General features: G+C 37.8%; 2 protein-coding genes across 3 annotated transcripts in view; one reads left to right on the top strand and one right to left on the bottom strand.

Moving 5' to 3' along the window:
* The window catches only part of lcp1 (lymphocyte cytosolic protein 1 (L-plastin)), a 26,328-nt gene extending 23,851 nt beyond the window's left edge, over positions 1 to 2,477 (top strand). Inside the window, exons 15-16 of the mRNA XM_056271359.1 lie at positions 1,219 to 1,343; positions 2,050 to 2,477. Of these exons, the coding sequence (XP_056127334.1) occupies positions 1,219 to 1,343; positions 2,050 to 2,182 (258 nt within the window). The 3' untranslated portion in view covers positions 2,183 to 2,477. The remainder of the gene's footprint in view (positions 1 to 1,218; positions 1,344 to 2,049) is intronic.
* Positions 2,478 to 4,306: 1,829 nt separating this feature from the next.
* Positions 4,307 to 25,289, bottom strand: part of cnot11 (CCR4-NOT transcription complex, subunit 11) — a 36,394-nt gene continuing 15,411 nt past the window's right edge. For both annotated transcript variants that reach the window (XM_056271362.1, XM_056271363.1), the window contains exons 4-8: positions 19,960 to 20,112; positions 18,297 to 18,499; positions 16,927 to 17,129; positions 15,904 to 16,000; positions 4,307 to 4,659 (exon numbers count right to left, since the gene is read on the bottom strand). In XM_056271362.1, the coding sequence (XP_056127337.1) occupies positions 4,462 to 4,659; positions 15,904 to 16,000; positions 16,927 to 17,129; positions 18,297 to 18,499; positions 19,960 to 20,112 (854 nt within the window). In that variant the 3' untranslated portion in view covers positions 4,307 to 4,461. The remainder of the gene's footprint in view (positions 4,660 to 15,903; positions 16,001 to 16,926; positions 17,130 to 18,296; positions 18,500 to 19,959; positions 20,113 to 25,289) is intronic.

Below are 25,289 nucleotides of genomic sequence, written 5' to 3'. Positions count from 1 at the left end.
CACACACACACACACACACACACACACTGACCTCTTCATGTGTTGTTCTTCTCCAGGACAGGCTCATCTGCACCAGTATGCACACACACACACACACACACACACACACACACCTCTTCATGTGTTGTGCTCCTCCAGGACAGGTCCATCTGCACCAGTATGCACACACACACACACACACACACACACACACACCTCTTCATGTGTTGTGGTCCTCCAGGACGGGTCCATCTGCACCAGTATGCACACACACACACACACACACACACACACACACACACACACACACACACACACACACACACACCTCTTCATGTGTTGTGCTCCTCCAGGACGGGTCCATCTGCACCAGTATGCACGCACACACACACACACACACACACACACACACACACACACAATCACCTCTTCATGTGTTGTACTCCTCCAGGACGGGTCCATCTGCACCAGTATGCACGCACACGCACACACACACACACACACACACACACACACACACACACACACTCACCTCTTCATGTGTTGTACTCCTCCAGGACGGGTCCATCTGCACCAGTATGCACACACACACACACACACACACACACACACACACACACACTCACCTCTTCATGTGTTGTACTCCTCCAGGACGGGTCCATCTGCACCAGTATGCACGCACACGCACACACACACACACACACACACACACACCTCTTCATGTGTTGTACTCCTCCAGGACGGGTCCATCTGCACCAGTATGCACACACACACACACACACACACACACACACACACCTCTTCATGTGTTGTGCTCCTCCAGGACGGGTCCATCTGCACCAGTATGCACACACACACACACTCACCTCTTCATGTGTTGTACTCCTCCAGGACGGGTCCATCTGCACCAGTATGCACACACACACACACACACACACACACACACACACACACACACACACACACACACACACACACTCACCTCTTCATGTGTTGTGCTCCTCCAGGACGGGTCCATCTGCACCAGTATGCACACACACACACACACACACTCACCTCTTCATGTGTTGTGCTCCTCCAGGACGGGTCCATCTGCACCAGTATGCACACACACACACACACACTCACTCACCTCTTCATGTGTTGTGCTCCTCCAGGATGGGTCCATCTGCACCAGTATGCACACACACACACACACACACACACACACTCACCTCTTCATGTGTTGTGCTCCTCCAGGACGGGTCCATCTGCACCAGTATGCCGGTCCTGGACCTGATTGACGCCATCCAGCCCGGCTCCATCCGCTACGACCTCCTCAAGGCAGAAGACCTGACCGATGAAGAGAAACTCAACAACGCCAAGTACGTCACAACCACACTCCTCATTAGCATATTCATGAATATTCAATGAGCCCCCAAAAAAAACAAAATCAACTTTTTTCTTTCTGACCTGTAATGCTGACTGATTCATAATCACCCAGAGGAGAACTGGCCGGGTTTTACCAAGGATTTTTTTGTTTTTTTTATTTCATTCTGTCACCTGATGGAGTTTTGTTTCCTTGCCACTGTCACCTTTGACTTTTGGCTTGCTTAGCTGGGGAGATTTAATATTCAACAATAATATTGATCTGCCTGCATTGACACTATTATATGAGAACTGAACTGAGCTGGACGATGACATCACGGTTTTCTCCACAGCGGTTATATATAAATTAACTAAATTAATACATTTTTTACAACAAAAATGAACCATAATTGAACTGAAGCTGAACTACGACACTATGTTTCTCTTATCACTGTAAAGCTGCTTAAAAATTCTCAGAAAAAAAAGGTACAAAAGCTGTCACTGGGACGGTACCCTTCAAAAAGGTTCTAATATGTACCATTTAGGTACTAAAACGTACACTTTTGATACCAAAATGTACCTTTGAGAGACGAATATGCACTCTTTAGGTACAAAGATGCACCTTTCAGAAAAAGGCCCCGCCCCAGGGACAGCTTTTGTACCTTTTTGTCTGAGAGTAAAAAGCGCTGTGTAAATAAAGCTGACTTGACTTGTGTCTTTAAGGTACGCCATCTCTATGGCGAGGAAGATCGGAGCCCGTGTGTACGCGCTGCCGGAGGATCTGGTGGAGGTGAAGCCGAAGATGGTGATGACGGTGTTCGCTTGCCTCATGGCTCGGGGAATGAGACGAATCTAGAACCGCAGCCGGGATTATACGCCTGCGTCTCATCGCCTTTTACATTTCCTTCATATGTCTTTTATAGTTGCTCAACTATTGGGTTCCTGTTCCATGCACTGTAAAAAAGTATTTCTTGTTTTTCAGGACAAATATCTAAACATTCTTAAATCATGTTTAGATATCAAATTTTGACATGTCATAATTATGACTTAATATGTCAGAATTTCAACTTTTTATGTCATAGGCTAATTATGATTTACAAAAGCATGAATTTCTTGTCATAACTAGGCCTTTATTATTGATGCAACCAAAAATATTTGTCCAAAAATTAATTTCCCGTTTCAGCTCAAACAGTTTTGAAGGCCAACTCCATTAGCAAATATTTGAGAAAACTCACTTAATTTGATTAAGACTTAAGTCATAGGCTAATTATGATTTACAAAAGCATGAATTTCTTGTCTGTTTTGTTCAAAACAGTTGAAAAAGCATGAATTTCTTGTCATAACTAGGTTTTTATTGATGCACCGAAATTTTGGCAAGCAAAAATATTTGTCCAAAAATGAAACCGTTTTTAAGGCCAACTCCATTAGCAGATATTTGATCAAACTCACTTAATTCGATTAAGACTTAAAATCTTGATTCAAGAATGCACTGGGAAAAAAATACTGAGTATGAAATTATGAAGTCTGAAAACAATCGAAAGTTCTATAGAGAATATAAATAAACTGTTCTTGACACTCTAATATCGAATAAATCTATTAATTCAAAAGTTGCCCAGGAATCTGTATGAATGACATTGGGTCTTGACATTAACACGTTGATAAACGGGCTTAAACCTGTGTGAAGAGGGTCAAAGGTCACGTCTGTTTATGTCTTTGGGCACTGTGTGCGTATGTGGTGAAACGAGGAGAGAAATAAAGTCAGGCCAGTTTTGCTCTTTTTAAATGTTCAGGTTCTTCAGGCTATAAATGATAAATGACAGTAAACACACGTTCAGACTCATAGATCTGAATCAAATGTACATGTTCAAATGGCACTCTGCAAATAAAAACAAAGTTTTGTAACTTGAGTGATTGTTTCACATTTCATAATCTGATAATAAAACTCATTTCAGAGGAGAACTATGATGTTAATGCAGCTTTACTCGTATACATACAGTAGTACACTCAAATAGAGTAATACTATTAGGTAACAGTTTACAATAAGGTCCCATTAGTTAATGCATTAACTAGCAATGCATTTGTTACAGTGTTTTTTAATCTTTAATCAATAGAAAAGTACCTGTAGTCTACATATGGGCATTTTAAAGTGTAATATATTCTAATAACAATTCATTTTTGAAATCTGACTACATCAGATTACACACACTGACTGAAAAAAAAAAAAAAGATTAATAACACTTATAAGTTATCTGGTTGATGGTTTATATCGTCCTCAAATATAAAAAATCCTGTCATCCATCTCTAAACTGAGGAGTGTGACGTTACAATATTATAAACATTATCATTATGACTTTGTCAAGCTGATTCAGAACAATGTGTGATGTGAAAAGATTAACAAATAAAATTTGACCTGTTTTATTGCAATGCATGGAAGCTTTTAAAAATGATTAGTCTCAAATACACTGCCATTGTTAACTTAAACATTTCCATTTTAATTTGTGTTGAAAGAACATACATCATTAACACTTTACTTAAAGCCTTTATGTATAATGTATTATTAAGATATTCATAATGTTCGTTGCAATGCATTATATATATTTTCAAGTTAAATGTAGTATAATATTTCCGAAATTGGTAGTTTGTTTTATTATACTTTCTAAAGGTGTAACAATGAATAGATAAGTATTATAACTGTGGTTACAATTATTCATGAGACCATACAATGCATTATAAGGTGCATAATTATTAATGCATTAAATTACTTATATAATGCATTATATATGAAGGCTTTTGTGTGTTACCGGAACGCAGTCAAACGATCACATCATTATCATCATTGTGTTTGTGGCAGAGATAAAATGTCAAAATAAAGAACATAAAACCACGTCAAATTCAGCAAAACTGAACTTATTATAGTTAATGAAGCCGAGGAGTCGCAACACACAATGAAGAACGTCGTCTGAGAACGTGTAAGTTTAATGGACAAAAAAAAAAAAAAAAAGGCATCAGGATCAAAAGAAAGGTTGAATGTGTTGTACATGTGGGAACAGAAAACACGAGGAAGTCCATACGCTGTGAACTGAAAGGCTTTCATAGAGAGACTCAGCTTTAGTCCTGGAGTTCATGCGCTCGTCATCATTTGGCCATCTTGCCCTCGGCGGGCATCTCTCCGTTATCGAGGGTCTTGAGGAGGCGAAACAGGCCCGCGGCCTCACGGATACGACTGAACTCGATGCAGAACGCCTGGACCTCGATGAACAGATCCTGAACATTGATGATCTTATTCCTGATGAGGGACTGGAGGAAGACACACACCAGACGCACCAGACGGTTCTTCAGGAGAGGAGAGATCATGAGAGAGAATGAGCACAACAATAACAGCACTGGAGCTCTTTAAAGGGATAGTTCACCCAAAATGTACAATTAGCCCATGATTTACTCGCCCTCAAGTCATCCTAGGTGTATATGACATTGTTCTTTCAGACGAATACAATCGAAGTTACATAAAAAAATGTCCTGGCTCTTCCAAGCTTTATAATGGCAGTGAATGGCTGTTTCTGTTTTGAAGTCCATTAAAGTGCATCTATCCATCATAAAAGTGCATCTATCCATCATAAAAGTGCATCTATCCATCATAAAAGTGCATCTATCCATCATAAAAGTGCATCTATCCATCATAAAAGAGCATCTATCCATCATAAAAGTGCATCTATCCATCATAAAAGTGCATCTATCCATCATAAAAGTGCATCTATCCATCATAAAAGTGCATCTATCCATCATAAAAGTGCATCTATCCATCATAAAAAAAGTGCATCTATCCATCATAAAAGTGCATCTATCCATCATAAAAGTGCATCTATCCATCATAAAAGTGCATCTATCATCATAAAAGAGCATCTATCCATCATAAAAGTGCATCTATCCATCATAAAAGAGCATCTATCCATCATAAAAGTGCATCTATCTATCATAAAAGTGCATCTATCCATCATAAAAGTGCATCTATCCATCATAGAAGTGCATCTATCTATCATAGAAGTGCATCTATCCATCATAGAAGTACATCTATCCATCATAAAAGTGCATCTATCCATCATAGAAGTGCATCTATCTATCATAGAAGTGCATCTATCCATCATAAAAGTGCATCTATCCATCATAAAAGTGCATCTATCTATCATTAAAGTGCATCTATCCATCATAAAAGTGCATCTATCCATCATAGAAGTGCATCTATCCATCATAAAAGTGCATCTATCCATCATAAAAGTGCATCTATCCATCATAGAAGTGCATCTATCCATCATAAAAGTGCATCTATCCATCATAAAAGTGCATCTATCCATCATAAAAGTGCATCTATCCATCATAAAAGTGCATCTATCCATCATAAAAGTGCATCTATCCATCATAGAAGTGCATCTATCCATCATAGAAGTGCATCTATCCATCATAAAAGTGCATGTATCCATCATAAAAGTGCATGTATCCATCATAAAAGTGCATGTATCCATCATAAAAGTGCATCTATCCATCATAAAAGTGCATGTATCCATCATAAAAGTGCATGTATCCATCATAAAAGTGCATCTATCCATCATAAAAGTGCATCTATCCATCATAAAAGTGCATCTATCCATCATAAAAGTGCATCTATCCATCATAAAAGTGCATCTATCCATCATAGAAGTGCATCTATCCATCATAGAAGTGCATCTATCCATCATAGAAGTGCATCTATCCATCATAGAAGTGCATGTATCCATCATAAGTGCATGTATCCATCATAAAAGTGCATCTATCCATCATAAAAGTGCATCTATCCATCATAGAAGTGCATCTATCCATCATAAAAGTGCATCTATCCATCATAGAAGTGCATCTATCCATCATAAAAGTGCATCTATCCATCATAAAAGTGCATCTATCCATCATAAAAGTGCATCTATCCATCATAGAAGTGCATCTATCCATCATAGAAGTGCATGTATCCATCATAAAAGTGCATGTATCCATCATAAAAGTGCATCTATCCATCATAAAAGTGCATGTATCCATCATAAAAGTGCATGTATCCATCATAAAAGTGCATCTATCCATCATAAAAGTGCATCTATCCATCATAAAAGTGCATGTATCCATCATAAAAGTGCATCTATCCATCATAAAAGTGCATCTATCCATCATAAAAGTCCATCTATCCATCATAAAAGTGCATCTATCCATCATAAAAGTGCATCTATCCATCATAGAAGTGCATCTATCCATCATAGAAGTGCATCTATCCATCATAGAAGTGCATCTATCCATCATAGAAGTGCATCTGTCCATCATAAAAGTGCATGTGTCCATCATAAAAGTGCATCTATCCATCATAAAAGTGCATCTATCCATCATAAAAGTGCATCTATCCATCATAGAAGTGCATCTATCCATCATAAAAGTGCATCTATCCATCATAAAAGTGCATCTATCCATCATAAAAGTGCATCTATCCATCATAAAAGTGCATCTATCCATCATAAAAGTGCATCTATCCATCATAAAAGTGCATCTATCCATCATAAAAGTGCATCTATCCATCATAAAAGTGCATCTATCCATCATAAAAGTGCATCTATCCATCATAGAAGTGCATCTATCCATCATAGAAGTGCATCTATCCATCATAGAAGTGCATCTATCCATCATAAAAGTGCATGTATCCATCATAAAAGTGCATGTATCCATCATAAAAGTGCATCTATCCATCATAAAAGTGCATCTATCCATCATAAAAGTGCATGTATCCATCATAAAAGTGCATCTATCCATCATAGAAGTGCATCTATCCATCATAAAAGTGCATCTATCCATCATAGAAGTGCATCTATCCATCATAAAAGTGCCATCATAGAATGGCACTTTTGCACTTTTGCATCTATCCATCATAGAAGTGCATCTATCCATCATAAAAGTGCATCTATCCATCATAGAAGTGCATCTATCCATCATAAAAGTGCATCTATCCATCATAAAAGTGCATCTATCCATCATAGAAGTGCATCTATCCATCATAAAAGTGCATCTATCCATCATAAAAGTGCATCTATCCATCATAAAAGTGCATCTATCCATCATAAAAGTGCATCTATCCATTATAAAAGTGCATCTATCCATCATAAAAGTGCATCTATCCATCATAAAAGTGCATCTATCCATCATAAAAGTGCATCTATCCATTATAAAAGTGCATCTATCCATCATAAAAGTGCATCTATCCATCATAAAAGTGCATCTATCCATCATAAAAGTGCATCTATCTATCATAAAAGTAGGGCTGTAGTCAACCAAAGAAATCCTTAGTCGACCAAAGTCTTGTCCTGCGCAACGATTAGTCGACTAAAAAAAAAAAAAATAAGACGCGATGTTTTGATTGAACATTTTTAACAATTGTCAAAGAGCATTTATAAAACAACGACGAAAAAACATCACAAATACATAAAACTATAATAATAATACAATTCTTTGAAAATTAAGTGATTTTAAGTGAACTGCAAAAAGTGAGGAGCACTGTCCTAGGTCTATAGTAACAGTCACAATCGCGCACCTGACCACACCACACGCTACAAAAAATATAACTGCTCTGCCACAATGAAAAATCCTAACAAAAGCTCTCGTTTATACAGGCTGTATTCTTCTTTACTTTCAAAGCTATGGGTTAACTTTTGTCCAGCCGATCTAGGCGTTTTAAAATAAACACACAAAAAAAACCAAAGAGCCTAAAAAACAATCCTAATAATAATAGTCTGTAGTAGGACCGCATATAGGTTTATTTTCGTTTTGTTACATTATTTAGGCTATTTTGAAATGCGTCAAGTGTACAAATAAAAACAAAAACATATCAAGAATCTATTGAGTCAGCATGATAAAGCCGTTAAAGGGACTGCTCACGTCTTTTGCGCGCTCAAATTCGATTTCAAATGTAGGCGCGTGCTCATGATGGAAGCGACGCGCACTTTTTTTTCCAAGTGCGTCCACGCCGCATCGAGATAAAAACATATAGTAGGCCTAGTGTATAAAAACCGAAACAAGTAGCGTTCTAACTGAATGAATACAGCTAAACTATATCTCTTACTGAGCACGAAGCAGCAGCGCAGCCAGCCACAGGTGCGAATCGAGTGTTCTATGTGTGTGCGCTAAACTGTGGCGCTGTTACAAAATAGTAGTGCTGCCACTAACGACTAATTTTCTAACGACTAATCTTTCAAATAATTTTTCGATTAGTCGACTAATCTAAACGACTAATTAAAAAAAAAACATTGTTTGTCATTTCGTTGTGTCCATTTTATTTTGAACTGAAGGGCCAAAATATAAAATGTCACCTGTTGAAAAACATTATGTATTAACAATCTAAGCATAAATATCTGCATTTCCATTAGGCTATACCAGTCAGAGTCCTAATCTAATCCTCTATTAACAAACATGCATGTATTCATTACTTAAATTAGCTCTTTGTTCTGCCTTAAATTAATACATTAGCTTACTGTACATATGTACATTTCTGAAATGCATAACTGAAAACATCACTGTGAATTGTAGGCTAAAGTAGATGCACTCATGCATTTTAGGTAAAGCTGCTTTGAAACAATATGTATTGTGAAAATAAGCGCTATACAAATAAATTGGAATTGAATTGAAAGAGTCTGGACTAGCCTACTACGCTTATGTAGCAGGATGCAGTTGTCTGGCTCATACCTCCCTAAGTGATGCTTAATTTGCTGCAGCTGTGAGTGGTCCTGGGCAGTTAACTTTGAGCCAATCGTGAGGGCTACACCCCTTTTATAAACCGGGACTTTTATTTTGACAAATGGTGTCACCGGTACGCGACTTGTCTTGTTTACCTGCCCAGCGACCTGATGTCTGCCTGGTTATCGGTCTACCGTAGCGCTGCAAGTATGGTTGGCTTCGTTTCTCTTTTCTCTCGTTAACTTTATAGCTTGGGCTTATGGGGAATGTTTTGTGCTATAGAATCCCCGGTGCGACAGCAGCCCTTTCACCAGCTGAGTGTGTGCCCTGCAATCAGAGCTAAGGGCCTGTGAAAATCATAGGTATGTTGCTATACGGAGTAAAAGTTGAATGGTTAATGTGGGAACTATTTGTAAATTGACATCCTGTGCATTCTAGGGAGAGCTATTTAACCGGGGGTGCGGCCGCAAGTTGGCTACATCGACTCTGAACATCTGCTGCTTTGCTTAAACCTATTTCCTGATGTGTTGCCTACGGGCTTTCTTCGTCGTTTTCGGCTGCTCCGTCCCACGAGATCGATGAGTGGGACCCGGGGCTAGTCCAACTTAGCGAGTGGCTGACCTGTTCCACCGTTGCTTGCCTCAGTTGGATTTCTCAACTCTCCCTTTGTTGTGAATGTCTGAGTAATGTTGTAGAACGTGTTTGATGTATTGGCATCACTTCTTTTTGTTTGTTTTGTTCTTTTTATAGGTTAAAGTTGTTTGTGTGTTTATTTTAGTTACGCTGTTGTCTGGAGGCCTTTCCCCCTCTGCTGATGTCCAAGGGGATTGAACAGCCCATTTGTTATGATTGTTTTTGTTTGATTCTGTTTTTGTTTTCTTGAGTTGTCCACACTGACGGGAGACCGTGGAAGTTGCTGATCCTCAGTGTGGCATGTTTCCCTTCATTTATTAGTTGGTATGGTTTATTGTCGTATGTTTGTTTATGTGAGGGTTAGTGTTTATTCATATTGTAGATTTGTGTAATCCCTCTGGGTGGTCTACTGGACCCGTTCATTGTGATCTTTGTGTAACTCTCGTGTCTTCCTTTTGTCTAGGTGCTGAGAGCGGCCAGTGGGAACAGTGCCCATGCGGTGGTGGGTCCCTTGATGTATGCAGTGGTTGTGTGTTCACCAGTGTGGTTAATTTCCTTGAGGTGGGTGTGAACCCGACACGTGTGATTGGGGTGTTTCCCATGGATGCTCATTGCTGGAGTTACTAGTTTCCCACTGGCGAGCTTCAGCACGACTTTGTGTGTGTGTGTGTGTGTGTGTGTGTAGGAGTGAAGTTGGTGTGTGTCTTATTGCTTGATGTAGTGTTTTTCCTTTTGTTTGCTGTGAAACCTTCCCTTGTGTGTGTTGGGAAATCCCAGTGTTTTTATTGTGGAGCTCATAATTGTGCGTGCTGTTGATTTTTAAAAAGAAAGCAATAAAAGTATTTTTGTACTGGACCACAGTCTCTGGCTAATCAATCACGAAACTTGAGTGCCTTGTTAGAATAAACAAAATGGCTAATTCTTTGGGTGCAAGTCCCATCGTGGCGTAGTCTGCTAACTGTCTGTTATCTATATATCCATTGTGCCACACTTAGCTCTGCCTTATAATAAATCGCGCTGAAAGCAGGCAGGCACGCAGATATGCAGCTCTCGTTTACACTTGCGTGCATGCCGGGCCCGTGCCGCGGTTCGCGTGAATGTGAAAGCAACACGGACTCGGGTGCGCGTTTTAGCTGATTATGTATTTAGTTAAATAAAACACTTGTAAGGGATGATAGTGTTGATGATTTACCTTGGATACGAGCGAGAGCGAGTCTGCAGTGTATCCGCGCTTAGCCCGTGGAATCAGGGCAACACATTTGGAAAAGTGTCTCCTCAAAAAAGCCCATTTGCAAGCAGCAGAAGGCCACCTTATGCGACACACGCACCTGTGTTGTTCACTCAGCTGCGCATAATAGCACAGAATTAATTAAAATATATATATATATATTGACCCGCGTTCTGTTTTCTATCATGCACCGTGTACGTTTGAGATTGCGTAAGATGCACGCAAACACACCAGGGTTCGGTAGAATTAAGTTGAGTGTGAAACCAGACCAACGCTGCGGGGGCGCCGGGAACAATCGCGCGCGGGCTCGGACCGCAGCAAACGAGCCCAGTGTGAAAGCACAGTCACCTGCCTCCGCAATTTTTCATATCAAAGCAGTGAAGGCGGGGGAGGGGGAAGGAAGAGGATGGCAGATTAACCAGAAGGGCGCGCACATCGCACAGACTGGTGTGTGGAGGTGAATTACAGTGAGCCGTTTGAGATGGGAGACCAAAAATAAATATGCGGTCAATAGTAAAACGACACGTCGACTAAAAAAATTGGCGTCGACTAATTTGCATGGTCGATTACGTCGACTAATCGCGGCAGCACTACAAAATAGCCTAAATTAAAGCATTTAAAGTTGGGGATAAACCATAGGCTAATTATATTTATAATACAGTAATATATAACTGCTTATAAAGGAATAAATATCAAGGAGTAAATAATTTAAAATGTCTTTCTATTGGTAAAAAAAAAAAAAAATGCAACTGGTCGACCAATAAGAATGTCAGTCGACCAAGACGGCATCGATTGATTAGTCGACTAAACGACTAAAGTTGACAGCCCTACATAAAAGTGCATCTATCCATCATAAAAGTGCATCTATCCATCATAAAAGTGCATCTATCCATCATAAAAGTGCATCTATCCATCATAGAAGTGCATCTATCCATCATAAAAGTGCATCTATCCATCATAAAAGTGCATCTATCCATCATAGAAGTGCATCTATCCATCATAAAAGTGCATCTATCTATCATAAAAGTGCATCTATCTATCATAAAAGTGCATCTATCCATCATAAAAGTGCATCTATCCATCATAGAAGTGCATCTATCCATCATAGAAGTGCATCTATCCATCATAAAAGTGCATCTATCTATCATAAAAGTGCATCTATCCATCATAAAAGTGCATCTATCCATCATAAAAGTGCATCTATCTATCATAAAAGTGCATCTATCCATCATAGAAGTGCATCTATCCATCATAAAAGTGCATCTATCTATCATAAAAGTGCATCTATCCATCATAAAAGTGCATCTATCCATCATAAAAGTGCATCTATCCATCATAAAAGTGCATCTATCTATCATAAAAGTGCATCTATCATAAAAGTGCATCTATCCATCATAGAAGTGCATCTATCCATCATAAAAGTGCATCTATCATCATAAAAGTGCATCTATCCATCATAAAAGTGCATCTATCCATCATAAAAGTGCATCTATCCATCATAAAAGTGCATCTATCTATCATAAAAGTGCATCTATCCATCATAAAAGTGCATCTATCCATCATAAAAGTGCATCTATCCATCATAAAAGTGCATCTATCTATCATAAAAGTGCATCTATCCATCATAAAAGTGCATCTATCCATCATAAAAGTGCATCTATCTATCATAAAAGTGCATCTATCCATCATAAAAGTGCATCTATCTATCATAAAAGTGCATCTATCCATCATAAAAGTGCATCTATCCATCATAGAAGTGCATCTATCCATCATAAAAGTGCATCTATCCATCATAAAAGTGCATCTATAAGTGCATCTATCCATCATAAAAGTGCATCTATCCATCATAAAAGTGCATCTATCCATCACAAAAGTGCATCTATCCATCATAAAAGTGCATCTATCCATCACAAAAGTGCATCTATCCATCATAAAAGTGCATCTATCTATCATAAAAGTGCATCTATCCATCATAAAAGTGCATCTATCTATCATAAAAGTGCATCTATCCATCATAAAAGTGCATCTATCCATCATAGAAGTGCATCTATCCATCATAAAAGTGCATCTATCCATCATAAAAGTGCATCTATCCATCATAAAAGTGCATCTATCCATCATAAAAGTGCATCTATCCATCATAAAAGTGCATCTATCCATCATAAAAGTGCATCTATCTATCATAAAAGTGCATCTATCCATCATAAAAGTGCATCTATCCATCATAAAAGTGCATCTATCTATCATAAAAGTGCATCTATCCATCATAAAAGTGCATCTATCTATCATAAAAGTGCATCTATCCATCATAAAAGAGCATCTATCCATCATAAAAGTGCATCTATCCATCATAAAAGTGCATCTATCCATCATAGAAGTGCATCTATCCATCATAAAAGTGCATCTATCCATCATAAAAGTGCATCTATCTATCATAAAAGTGCATCTATCCATCATAAAAGTGCATCTATCTATCATAAAAGTGCATCTATCCATCATAAAAGTGCATCTATCCATCATAAAAGTGCATCTATCCATCATAGAAGTGCATCTATCCATCATAAAAATGCATCTATCCATCATAGAAGTGCATCTATCCATCATAAAAGTGCATCTATCCATCATAAAAGTGCATCTATCCATCATAATAGTGCTCCACAGGCTCCGGCGGGTTAATAAAGGCCTTCTGAAGCAAAGCGATTCAGACAGATTCCACTTCCGCGTAAAGCGCAACTTACGACGTCAGAAGTAGCGTAGTGTATCATGGCGTAGTGTAAATATCAGCACTACTTTACTCGCTCACATATGTTGCGCTTTTGGACTTAAGTCGAATTCTAGGATGACTTGAGGGCGAGTAAATCATGGGCTAATTTTCATTTTTGCGTGAACTATCCCTTTAAGCCACATCTGCCTATTCAAAATAACATACTTTTTTTTCCAGATTTCTCTGTAGGTTTTTCAGATCATCTGATACATGTTTTCATGTTACATTCTGACTATATATGCTTTTATGTAACCAAATAATTGGTGTAATATTGTATCGTATGCACTGTAGCCCATACAAATCAAACACAGATAAAAATGATGTTCTTTCTCAGTATTGTCTTGTTTTCCAGCACAAATATCTAATAATTCTTAAATCAAGATACCTTTACTGGAGAAGCAAAATGACTGAAGATATTAAGTCTTGTTTAAACAGATCAAAATTAAGTGATTTTTTTTGCTTAAAACCAAAAAAAAAAAAAAATCTACCAGGCAATCTGAAAGATCCTCCAACTTAAATTCAAGGCTTTTTAAGACCTTTTTAATACCATTTCAAATGAAATTCAATGCCAACTTCGTACCCATTCCGACAGAAGTATGAGGGAAAAATGTCAAATCTGTATACATTTTAAACCCTAGAAAATAATTATGTACAAGGAGGCTACTTGAATTAAATATATATATATATATATATATTGAATTATATATCAGTCATATTTAATACATACGCAACAGCATTGTAGCGCACGTGTGTGTAGGCCAGTGTTAATTTTGGCAGCCATTTTTTATTTAGTCTTAAGATGAAAATGTTTATTGGTCTTAATCACATTTGAGTCATCCAGTTTTTTATAGTTGTAGTTGACGAAAAGTCTTTGCAGTTTGTCAACTTTTAGTCAAACTGCAGTTACTTTACTTTTGGTAGTTATTTTATATAATATGTAGTCTTTAGACAGAAAATGTCATACTAATTATTCTCTCTAGGCCAATTCAATTGAGCTTATGAGAAATTATTGACATTGCACTCTTTAGCAGTAGCACTTGTGCAGTTCTACATAATTATCCCTTTTCCTAAGTTCTGTGGTTCTCCAATTTTTCAGAGTGCCGTATATACCCCCTGGAACCCCCTCTCTTCCACTTAGACTGCAGTCGCACCCTTTCCATTAAGGGACAAGATTTGCCCCCTTTAATAAATTTTTCCATTTCATTTTTTCATTAAATGTGCAATGTTAAAAAAACCCCCATTAAAATCGCCAGTAGGTGGCAGTAACTCACTATCTTTATGAGTGAGTCTTTGAGTCATTCATTCATTGAATCTCACGATTCGTTCAAACCATTTCGTTGCAAAATAGAGCAAGCCTGACAATGCTGGTTTAAATGTAGTACATCACTTAATGTTACCCTTTTTCTTTTCTTATTTACTGTTGTATAAAATCAATGTCACATTTGAAATCGTGTGGATATTCGGGAAACATTGCATTCTTGCTCGTGGATATATCAGCCTGCATTTTCAGATTTAGTCACACAAACAGCGCAAGCGGCTCGTGACAGAACACAGACCGACTGGATGACACTTTAATTTAAGTAGAACATCTTAAATAAAGATCGCTGAACTCCAGCTTGTCTGTGTTTTCAGATCATCCGCGCTTCTTCAGCAGTGTAGAGAGAACGCGCGCGCATGGTTGCCAGATACTATTGAAAAGACCGGGTAGAAAATATGTTCTTTTAACAGAAAAGCTCTTATTTGGGGTTTAGATTCTTTCATTTGTGGCCACATCGGATTAAACTAGGCTAGGTACTATCTTGTTCGTTGTTCTGTACCTCACTTGCCTAGTAAGCATAGTAACGGTGCGCACGCTATCGCTTTTTCTGCTATGACGTGGAGCGCGAGGTGCACTCAACGCTGCATACATTTTTAATTAGCCTACATTAGTAACAGTTAATTTTGTTACGGTATGAACTTAATCCTGACAAAGGCACAAAAAATATATAAGGCCTTTGTAACGAAATCCAAGACTTTGTATACTAAATTCAAGACTTTTAAGGCCTTAATTTGAGATGATCAAATTCAAGACTTTTTCAAGGCTTTTAAGACCCGCGGGTACCCTGTAAAATGTCTATACTGTTACTTTTGATCAATTTAATGCGTCTTTGTTGCATTAAATTTCTATACATGAAAGTATTAAAAGTTGCTCACAGAGATGCATGATGGTCCGTGTGTTTACCTGCATGTATTTGTCTTTGATCTGCTCGCATGTGGAGATGCAGTTGGAGATGTAGAGATGGATGAACTCAGGAGGAAGATCTACTGCTGTCGTCAACCTACAGCCCAACAAACACACGCACTGAATGCAGGGTTCGCACGGGGACTTCAGATTCAGATCCTTTTATTTAGTGCCATGTCAGCATCCAAGGCTATTTTCATGGCAAAAATTCAATTACAGAAATACAAATATCATATAAATATACAATAAAAAACAAACAAACAAAAACAGCAAGTCATATCATATAATATTTTTTTAATTAACATATTATAAAAAAATCCCAAACCTTTTCAGTAATTCAGAATTACTGAAAAGGTTTGGGATTTTTTATAATATGTTAATTTAAAAAATCTTATATAATATGACTTAATATCTTGAATTATTCAACTATAAAACTAATATATTATATAGACTCATTACATGCAAAGTGAGATATTTCAAGACTTTATTTGTTATAATTGTGATTATGGCTTACAGCTTATGAAAACCCCAAATTCAAAATTAAAATATTGTGAAAAGGTTTTCATAAGCTGTAAGCCATAATCATCAAAATTATAACAAATAAAGGCTTGAAATATCTCACTTTGCATGTAATGAGTCTATATAATATATTAGTTTCACCTTTTAAGTTGAATTACTGAAATAAATGAACTTTTGCACGATATTCTAATGTTTCGAGTTTCACCTGTATATATTTATACTTTATGTATAATAGTTATATCTAATTATGTATTTGACAGGACTGTTAGACAGATCGTAAACTAATGAACACAGAGAATGCGAGCATTGTTCATTTGCTCAGGCTCTGGCGTTCTCAGCACCGTCAAAATAAAAGTCCCAACAACAAGCGTGTCTTACGTCACTTCAGAGTTCCTACTGGCGATGCGAATGCAACCAGAAAACGTTCCTAGGGGAACCATTAGTTCTCTGGTTCCTATAACTATCCGGTGCGAAAGCCCCTAGAGAAAGAGTTTAACGCTGTACCTGTTGACCACCTCCATGGAGTGCAGTGACATGTCCATGTTGACCAGGACAGAGAAATACTCCGTGATCTGGTTGGATGACATGAGCTTCAGGAGCATCTCAATGGCCACTAGTGGGTTGTTCTCAACCAGGTCCGGTAGTTTGGCTGGTGTCAGTCCAATATGGTAAACCAGCTTAGGATCCTTCTCCAGTTCACCAAGCAGCTGACGAGAGAGAGAGAGAGAGAGAGAGAGAGAGAGAGAGAAACTTTATTTACAAAAACATTAAAGAGATCACATTTTTAGTACAAAGATTTTTAAAAAAGCAGCTAGAAAGGAGCGCCAATGGATTTAAAATACAGAGTCTCAAGATATGAAATAGCATCTTAGAAACGGAAACACTCATTTCTAAAAAAGAATATATATAAAGGTTTTCCCTCTTTTTCCCTTTTTCTTTCCTTTCTTTTACAATCAAAACCTTCACTCATGCATACATTTGGAGACCGTCATCAAGGGTCAACATCAGAAATACATTTGTTCACGCCCCATTTACATCTAACATCAAAGTCATTACCTTATTATAGCTAAACTCTATATTTATATGGGATTTTATTAACCCCTTTAACACTGAATTGCTATTTTAGCTTGCCCAAATAAAAAATGTAATGAGAGAGAGAGAAAAAATTTATTATAATTATTTATTTGATCAAATTTATTTGGAAACCGTCATATATTTTATTTTTCAGAATTCTTTGATGAATAGCAAGTTCAAAAGAACAGCATTTATTTGAAATAGAATCTTTCAAAACATTATAAATGTTTTACTATCACTTTCGATTAATTTAAGGCATCCTTGTTGAATTCTTGCTAACCCTAAACTTTTGACTGATAGGGTGTAAAGAAAAAAAGCTTGTTTATTCCCAATGATGATATATATATATATGTATTTGTTACCGTAATACTCATGTAATTAAAAATAAAGCATAAATTAAAGGCAGTGCAACAAGCACTAACATTATATAAATGTGATGAGGATAGATATAGTTACTTTGTGACATTACAGTAAAGAGATTGAAATGTGCTTAAAGGAATAGTTTTCTTCTAAATGAAAATTCTGTCGTCATTACTTCCATAGTAGGAAGAATAATAATTCTATGGAAGTCAATAGGGTCCATCAACTGTTTGGTTTACGACATTCTTCTTTTGTGTTCAGCAGAAGAAAGAAACTCATGCAGGTTTGAAACAACATGAGGGTGAGTAAATGATGACAGCATTTCCATTTTGAAGTGAACTATTCCTTTAATTGTCACAAAAACATGTCTAAATAATGCAAGCAACATCTTCATAATTGAATGTGAGCTGGACCTGACTGTGTTTGGTGAGGTTGTGTACCTGCGTCTGCTGTGCCGCTGATAATGGACTCTTGAAGGCTTTGGCCATGATGCGCTTGATCTCCACTCCTGTGCCGTTCCGCACACACATGGACCGATCCCACTGAATCCGATGATCCGGTTCACACGGGTTGAGCCAGGACAGCTCATCCTCACACACCAGAAGAGGCGGAGCAGGCCGGATGAACTCGGGACGAAAGTGGCCTGACAGAGAACCAGACGGGACAGAAAAGACACGTTTAACCATTGGATCACAATAAAAACTAAACACTAGGGGTGTAACAATATATCGTGTCACAATATATCGCAATACAAAAGTGCAACATGTATCCACCTTATTCCTGACGACCTTACTGCATTTTGAATTATGGGTGGCACTTCCGGTTTGGGGAACTTCCATTCAAAAAGGCTAAAACGAATCATTTCAAATCATAAGGTTGCCCTATAAATAAAGCGGATCCGTCAGTTTTTCTTCATGGTTTATTTTCAGACATCATGAGAATAACGTTATACTTGGTATTTTAACGTGACATGTTATAACAAGAATATCTACAGCGAGAGCTCTTTTCAGTCGCTGCTTTCTTTTCCTCATGATGATTTTTATTTTTTCCTTTGCAATCCACTGTAAAAACATGAAAAAGGACAACATATACGGCACATCTGTGGTCTGTTCTCTCGAATTAAATTTTCATTTTCGATATTCCATTAATAATTCACTGGAATGCACAAAGAATCTCTCGTTATTCTCCTCAAATCCTCACGTCTCTTTCCAGGTTTGTTTTCACAGGTAAATGCAATTTATAATCTGTCAAAAAGACGGAAATCACTTTGATATAGTGTCACGTAATGCTGAAGTTAATGAACATTTTTGATTAAGGCTTGTAATTACAATACAGATATATTTGCCCACTACAGTGATATTTAACCAAAGACTCGCGCTTTTGGGGCTATTTTTGGTCTGTTGAAAGTGCCTTGTTGATTCTTTTAAACTTTTAAATTTCATTTTAATGTTCGATGGTTGAAGGGTGAGTCGATTAATGTCATCTCATTGTGACACTTTTTTAACATATTGCGTTCATAGAGCGAGCCTTTCACTGATTGTTTACAGCTTAACGGAAGTTACACCCATAATTCGCGCAAAGTGTCATGGGGCGTCGGAATACGGTGGATAGTTCACCCAAAATAAAAATGACTGTGTGAGAACAATGCAAGTTTACAGAGTTTTAGTGTCAGTACTACATTGAACTACTTTATAATGTTGAATATAATGTATAATAATGCAATGGGGGGATATTTGTGTGTCCTGATAATGCCAAATGTCTGATGTTACCAGTAAAAAGTGTCCTACTTTATTTTAAATACATCTAGTCAGAGTGAAATCATATTAATCTAAAATAATTCTGTATTTTCAGCTTCAGAATCATGAATATTGTTATTCTGGTGTCTCTATTGTCCTGTGCTTTGGGTTTCCAGCACCAAGTCCAAGACTATTCATTTACACACACAATGTAATACCAAAGTTAGCATTTTAATCAATATGTCTTTTTTCATATGTCTTTGAGTATCGCAATAATATGGTATCGTGAGTTCAGTATCGTGATATGTGTCGAATCGTGACATGAGGGTCTCGTTACACCCCTACTAAACATCAGCCTCACACTCACTCTCCAGAGGAGGACGAGGTCCAGTCACCAGAGACTCTGTGATCTGATTGGCCACGGAGCTGTCGAAGCCCGAGTTGGAGGAGTCTGGATCCGGGTCGCTAAGCAGGCTGGGAAAACTGGCCTTACTCTGAGTGGGCAGCTCCGACTGACGCTCTGAATGAAAAGACACAAGATGCTTGTTATATCTCTGAGAAATACTATATTATCGGCGGCCAGCTAGTTGGATATATACGCCAGTCCCTCCAGAAAAACGTGATTATGCGATCGCATGATTTAGTGCATAATCAGCCAAAGTCCGTATATTTATGCGGGGGCATTTTTTAAAAACGCCGCACTTTCGCCGCATAAATTGCTAATTTCCGTGCAAAATATGCGGGGCTTGCATGATTTCATAATCCTCGCATTTTCATTGCAAAAAAGTCACATATCTGAGCAGAAAGCTGAAAAATGTTGCGTTTACTTCACACGAGAGCCGCCGTTTCCCCGTTGCCATGGGAACGTTATGAAGTGAAGCGACGTGAACATCATCGAAAAGCTGTAAAACAGGAGCACACTTTATTTTTTTATATTTCATTTATTCATTTTTACAGAAGTTGTAGCATATTCCTTTTGTAAAGCTACAGAATTTGTTTGACTCATCAGTGTTTTGTAAGTTTGATGTGTTTATTAAGGTCTGAAATAAAACAAGATGAGAACTGAAATATTTCCAGCACTTTCTGTGATGTATACGCTTGCTTATCATAGGAAGTAATAAGAAATGACTCTTTACATTAAGGTAGGAGCCTAGTGAGAACAGGGTGTTGGGGAATCACTTTTTTTCTCTTTTTCATCAAAACGCAGTTTTTGCAAGTTCCCGCAATTTCATCGCATAAAATTGCATAAATATCCCGCATATTTAAAGAATACGGGACGCATAATCAAGAATTTTTGCCCGCAACAATCACAAAAAAAACACGTTTTTCTTGAAGGACTGATAAGCATTTGCAGACATACAGTACACTTATCTAAAGCGATATATAGTATGCAAATCGGCTTGGCTGTATGATTGTTTGTTAGGGATGCACTGATATGAAAATTTAGGCCGATTTAATCCAAATTTCAATATAATGTTTGAGTGCCTTATTACAAAAACAAAGGTCTCACTATTAAAGCGAGACACGGTAGGCAAAAACACTGTTTTGTTTTCACTGGTCAATTTTGAGATTTTGGGATATTTGTCTTCAATAACAATATCTTCTTTCAGAATTGTGGTGAAAAAAAAGTCAGAAATACACATTTAGGTCTTTATTTTACTACACTTTGTCTGTTTGCGTCTGTAGATTTCTCCTAAATTCATCAAAAGTTGGCGATCTAAATCCTCCGGCTGCTCCGCGATCGCTGTCTGCACCCTCACACACACCGCTGGAAAGCTCTCTCTCCTGTACAATGCTGTCGCATCCAAATACGGGCATTTCCTTTTTATCAGCAACCAATCGTGAAAGTAAAAGGGGGGATTTAACTCTAAATGCGCAATCTCATTGGCTGATGCTAAATCTTTAAAGCCCGTTTTCTCAAAATGACTTTTCTCTCATACTCCAAGTCCGACATCTCCACTTCAGTAGCACTTATATACACCAAACTTTCCAGTCTTGTACCTAGTTATATTATGAAGACATTTACCAGGGGATTTGTAAAATATATTATTCCTAGCCTGATTTACATAACATTTTATTCCATAAAACATGGCGAAAATCCTTTTTTTAAGGCTATTGACAGTATATTCTGATTTACAGCATAACAAAAGGAGATATCCATAAATCCCTCTGTATTTTCCCCCATCTAATATGTGAACACTAGGGGTGACCCCGAATAGTCGAAGATTCGATGCTTCGATAGGAGGAGCCTGATTCGACTACCAATCTCACGGTCGAATCTTCGCAGATGTGTTATTAAACGAGGATTATGTCATTTTGACTATATGAGTGTGCTCAATGTCTGATTTCACATAGAACTACTGGTACTACTCCTATAGAAAGTCACGTAAAGCTTTTTCTTTAACGGTTTTCTATGGGAGGAAAATGCTTAACGTAGCCTATAATAAAACGCGTTGCGTTCATATTCTGGGCTCATCTACTTTTCTGTAGACTATATAGTATCCTTTATTAATAAGGTGTGTACAGAATTTGATCTTTTAATATAACAGTTTTAGGACAAAGCCGTAAAGCGTTTTTCACGTTAAGCGTTTTAGAATGTATTTTATCCGCGCGCACAATTTGAAAAGACTCAAACGGACACAGGCCGAGTGAAAGACTGGATTTTGTTTTTTTCGATCAGGTATGGGTACAAGTGATTTTGAAAACATTTCAGCCGGTTCTAATTTGATTTTTGGATACTGTGAACATGTTTAGCTAAAAAGACTGCCGCTCCAGTTTAGCGTTTATTGTTGTTTCTGCAGTTAAAAAGACAAAGTTGACAATCCTGGCCATACTTTCGTTATTTTAATAATTTCTTTATTTTTATTTTATTAATTGATCACTCAGGGTGATCTAATTTAACTATTTTAGAGCATGCTCGTACAGGCAATTCAGCCGATTTAATTTGATTTGCATGTGAAATGCAAATCCTATCTGCAGTGTGGCCTTTCTGCAGTTATTTATGTTATTTCTTAGTTTTATTGATCCAAAATGTTTTTATACATTTTCTTCTATATCTTTGTGTGATGTTCTGTACATCGCGGCTTTAAAATGTTAAAGCCCCACCCCCTCCCCGACGCCACACACATGATTCGACTATTAGTCGACTATAGGCAGGACTTGACGAATCTGATTCGACCATGAAAATCCTTAGTCGGGGACACCCCTAGTGAACACAATGAAAAAAGAATTTTGAACCTAGCTTTATCCAATACTCGTATTTCGTTTTTTAAATATAAGCAAATTAGCCCATATTTAATTATATAATTTACATATTTAAACATTAAAAATTACAGAAAACTTGTAATACATTTTTTCTCATCTTAATGAAGGTAATCAACTGGGAAAGTTTCATGGTGATATCTGCTAGTTAAAATAATTCACCTGTAGTGTCTCGCCTTAAAGCCCCAAACACACAATTATAATTGTATGTAGTCTATATAAGACAGACTTGCGCTGCACATGTTGCACTTCATAGTATGTTCCTTTCTTGAAGCGATTTCAATCACATTTCAAGCAATTCAAAACCATCATGTTGAACAGTGCGCATCTGAAGCGTCTCAGCTGAGGGGAAATTATCCATTATTTATCGGCTTTAATATATCAATCAAATTTCTTATCAGGCCGATAGTGATAAAATTATCTGATACCGATATGGTTAGCTGATATATCGTGCATCCCTATTATTAATATCATACTATATATGATATAATACGCAACTATATTATCGCTCAATTCTAATCTGCTAAATGTAGACGATATTATGATATTATAAACATTAAAGGGTTATTTCACCCCAAAATGTAAACTCTGTCAGTAATTACTCGCCCTCATGTTGTTCCCCGTAAGACTTTCGTTCATCTTCGAAACACAAATTAAGATATTTTTGATTAAATCTGAGAGCTGGATCACTCCTCCATAGGCTTCTCTGGGATTGAAACTTGCCGGCCCAGAAAAGTTATTAAATAAATCGTTAAAATAGTCCGAGTGACTACAGTGGCTCAACCTTAAGTTTATCAAGCGACGAGAATACTTTCTGTGCGCAAAAAACAAACAAAAATAACGACTTTATTCAACTCTTCATGTCCTTCTCTGTGGGCCTCGAGTGAGTTCACGTAGTGCAGGGGTCGGCAACCTTTTTGTCATAAAGTGCCATTTTTAAGTTTCCGAGTTCATCACTGTGCCACAACCCATATCCCCCCCCTTACCCCACTCCCCCCACACCCCTATTGTATACACAAACATATTTTAAATATTCATAATGCTACCACAGAAATAGTAAAGACATTTAAATATTTCTCATGAAATTTGTTTTAGATTTGTCATCTTTGTTTTCAGGCCTAAATTAGACTTTGAAGAACAGATTGGACCTGGTCATTCATGTGTTTTTACTCTGACTTCTTTACTTTCAGTTTTGTTAAAAGTGTTACACTTACATATGACAAAATAACTGTATCTCCGCAAATCTAATATAAATTGAATATTTAATTCCCACGCTATATGCAAATTCAGGTTCGCAAGATATGACCTGCATTTTATTTATCATTAGCTAATTTCAAGAGTGGCATCAACACTGGTAAGATAATTTACTGTGACTAATTTTAATGAAGACAACTGTGTGTATAGCCAGCAGCCATATCACCCTGTAGCCCAAGACTGGTTGCCCACTGAAGCTTATGCCGAGTTCAGACTGCACGATTTTCAAAATAATCGGGTCACTGTTGTTTTCACACTGCATGACTATCTGGGGTAACATTCAGTTGCTGCTGTGTTCACACTGCACGATGGATCGGCGACAGGAGGTTTCACACTGCATGACTTTACAAAAGAAAGAATCGCCGACAACTTCTGCCTGGTCCGCAAACTACGTTTCACAACCAAACAAACGCGAGAAGTGATAGGAAATAACGGAAGATCACGCGTGCGTGAGACCGGAGTTCTCGCGCGACACTGAATTTGTTATTAAAAATGATAGCCTACAAATTGTCAGTGCACCGATTTGTAGCGAAAATGAAAAAATAAATAAATAAACAGTTTATGCAGGAAATGGTTGGGAAGACGAGGAGAGCAAGGACTGTGTTTTGCAAAGAGAGTTGGGGGTTAATAAATAAATAATTTAGCAAATGTCCTGCTGTTGCTGCTGGTCATGCAAATGTTTGTGCTTTGTTTCTGTTTGATATAATTGTAAATATAGGCCTATCTATTAAAATACTGATATTCTGGTCTATAACTCCTCCTCCTCCTCCTCCCTGTATCTTGCTCTCTCATTGGCTGTCGGTCATCGCCGATGTAGTTTTCAGTCAGAACACCTTCACACAGCAGGATTGTGAATCGCCGACAGGTCCAGATATTTAGCATGCCAAATATCTCACGGGCGTCGGCGATTCTCTCAGATCGCGTCTTTGCTCATTCACACTGCGTGATTGTCACTCGCGTGAACGAGAACCGATTTCCCTGTGATTTCGGGCATTTGTCGGCGATTTCTCAAAACCTGTCAGCGAGCCAAAATCGGGGCTAAAATCGTGCAGTCTGAACTCGGCATAAGCAGGGCTGAGCCTGGTTAGTACCTGGATGGGAGACCTTCTGAGAAAACCAGGTTGCTGCTGGAAGAGGTGTTAGTGAGGCCAGCAGGGGGCGCTCACCCTGTGGTCTGTGTGG

Source organism: Rhinichthys klamathensis, unplaced genomic scaffold (genome assembly GCF_029890125.1).
Source record: "Rhinichthys klamathensis goyatoka isolate OS25496 unplaced genomic scaffold, OSU_Roscu_1.1 h1tg000318l_1, whole genome shotgun sequence".
Classification (NCBI taxonomy): Eukaryota; Metazoa; Chordata; class Actinopteri; order Cypriniformes; family Leuciscidae; genus Rhinichthys; species Rhinichthys klamathensis.
This window is presented reverse-complemented; position numbering and strand designations above follow the sequence as displayed.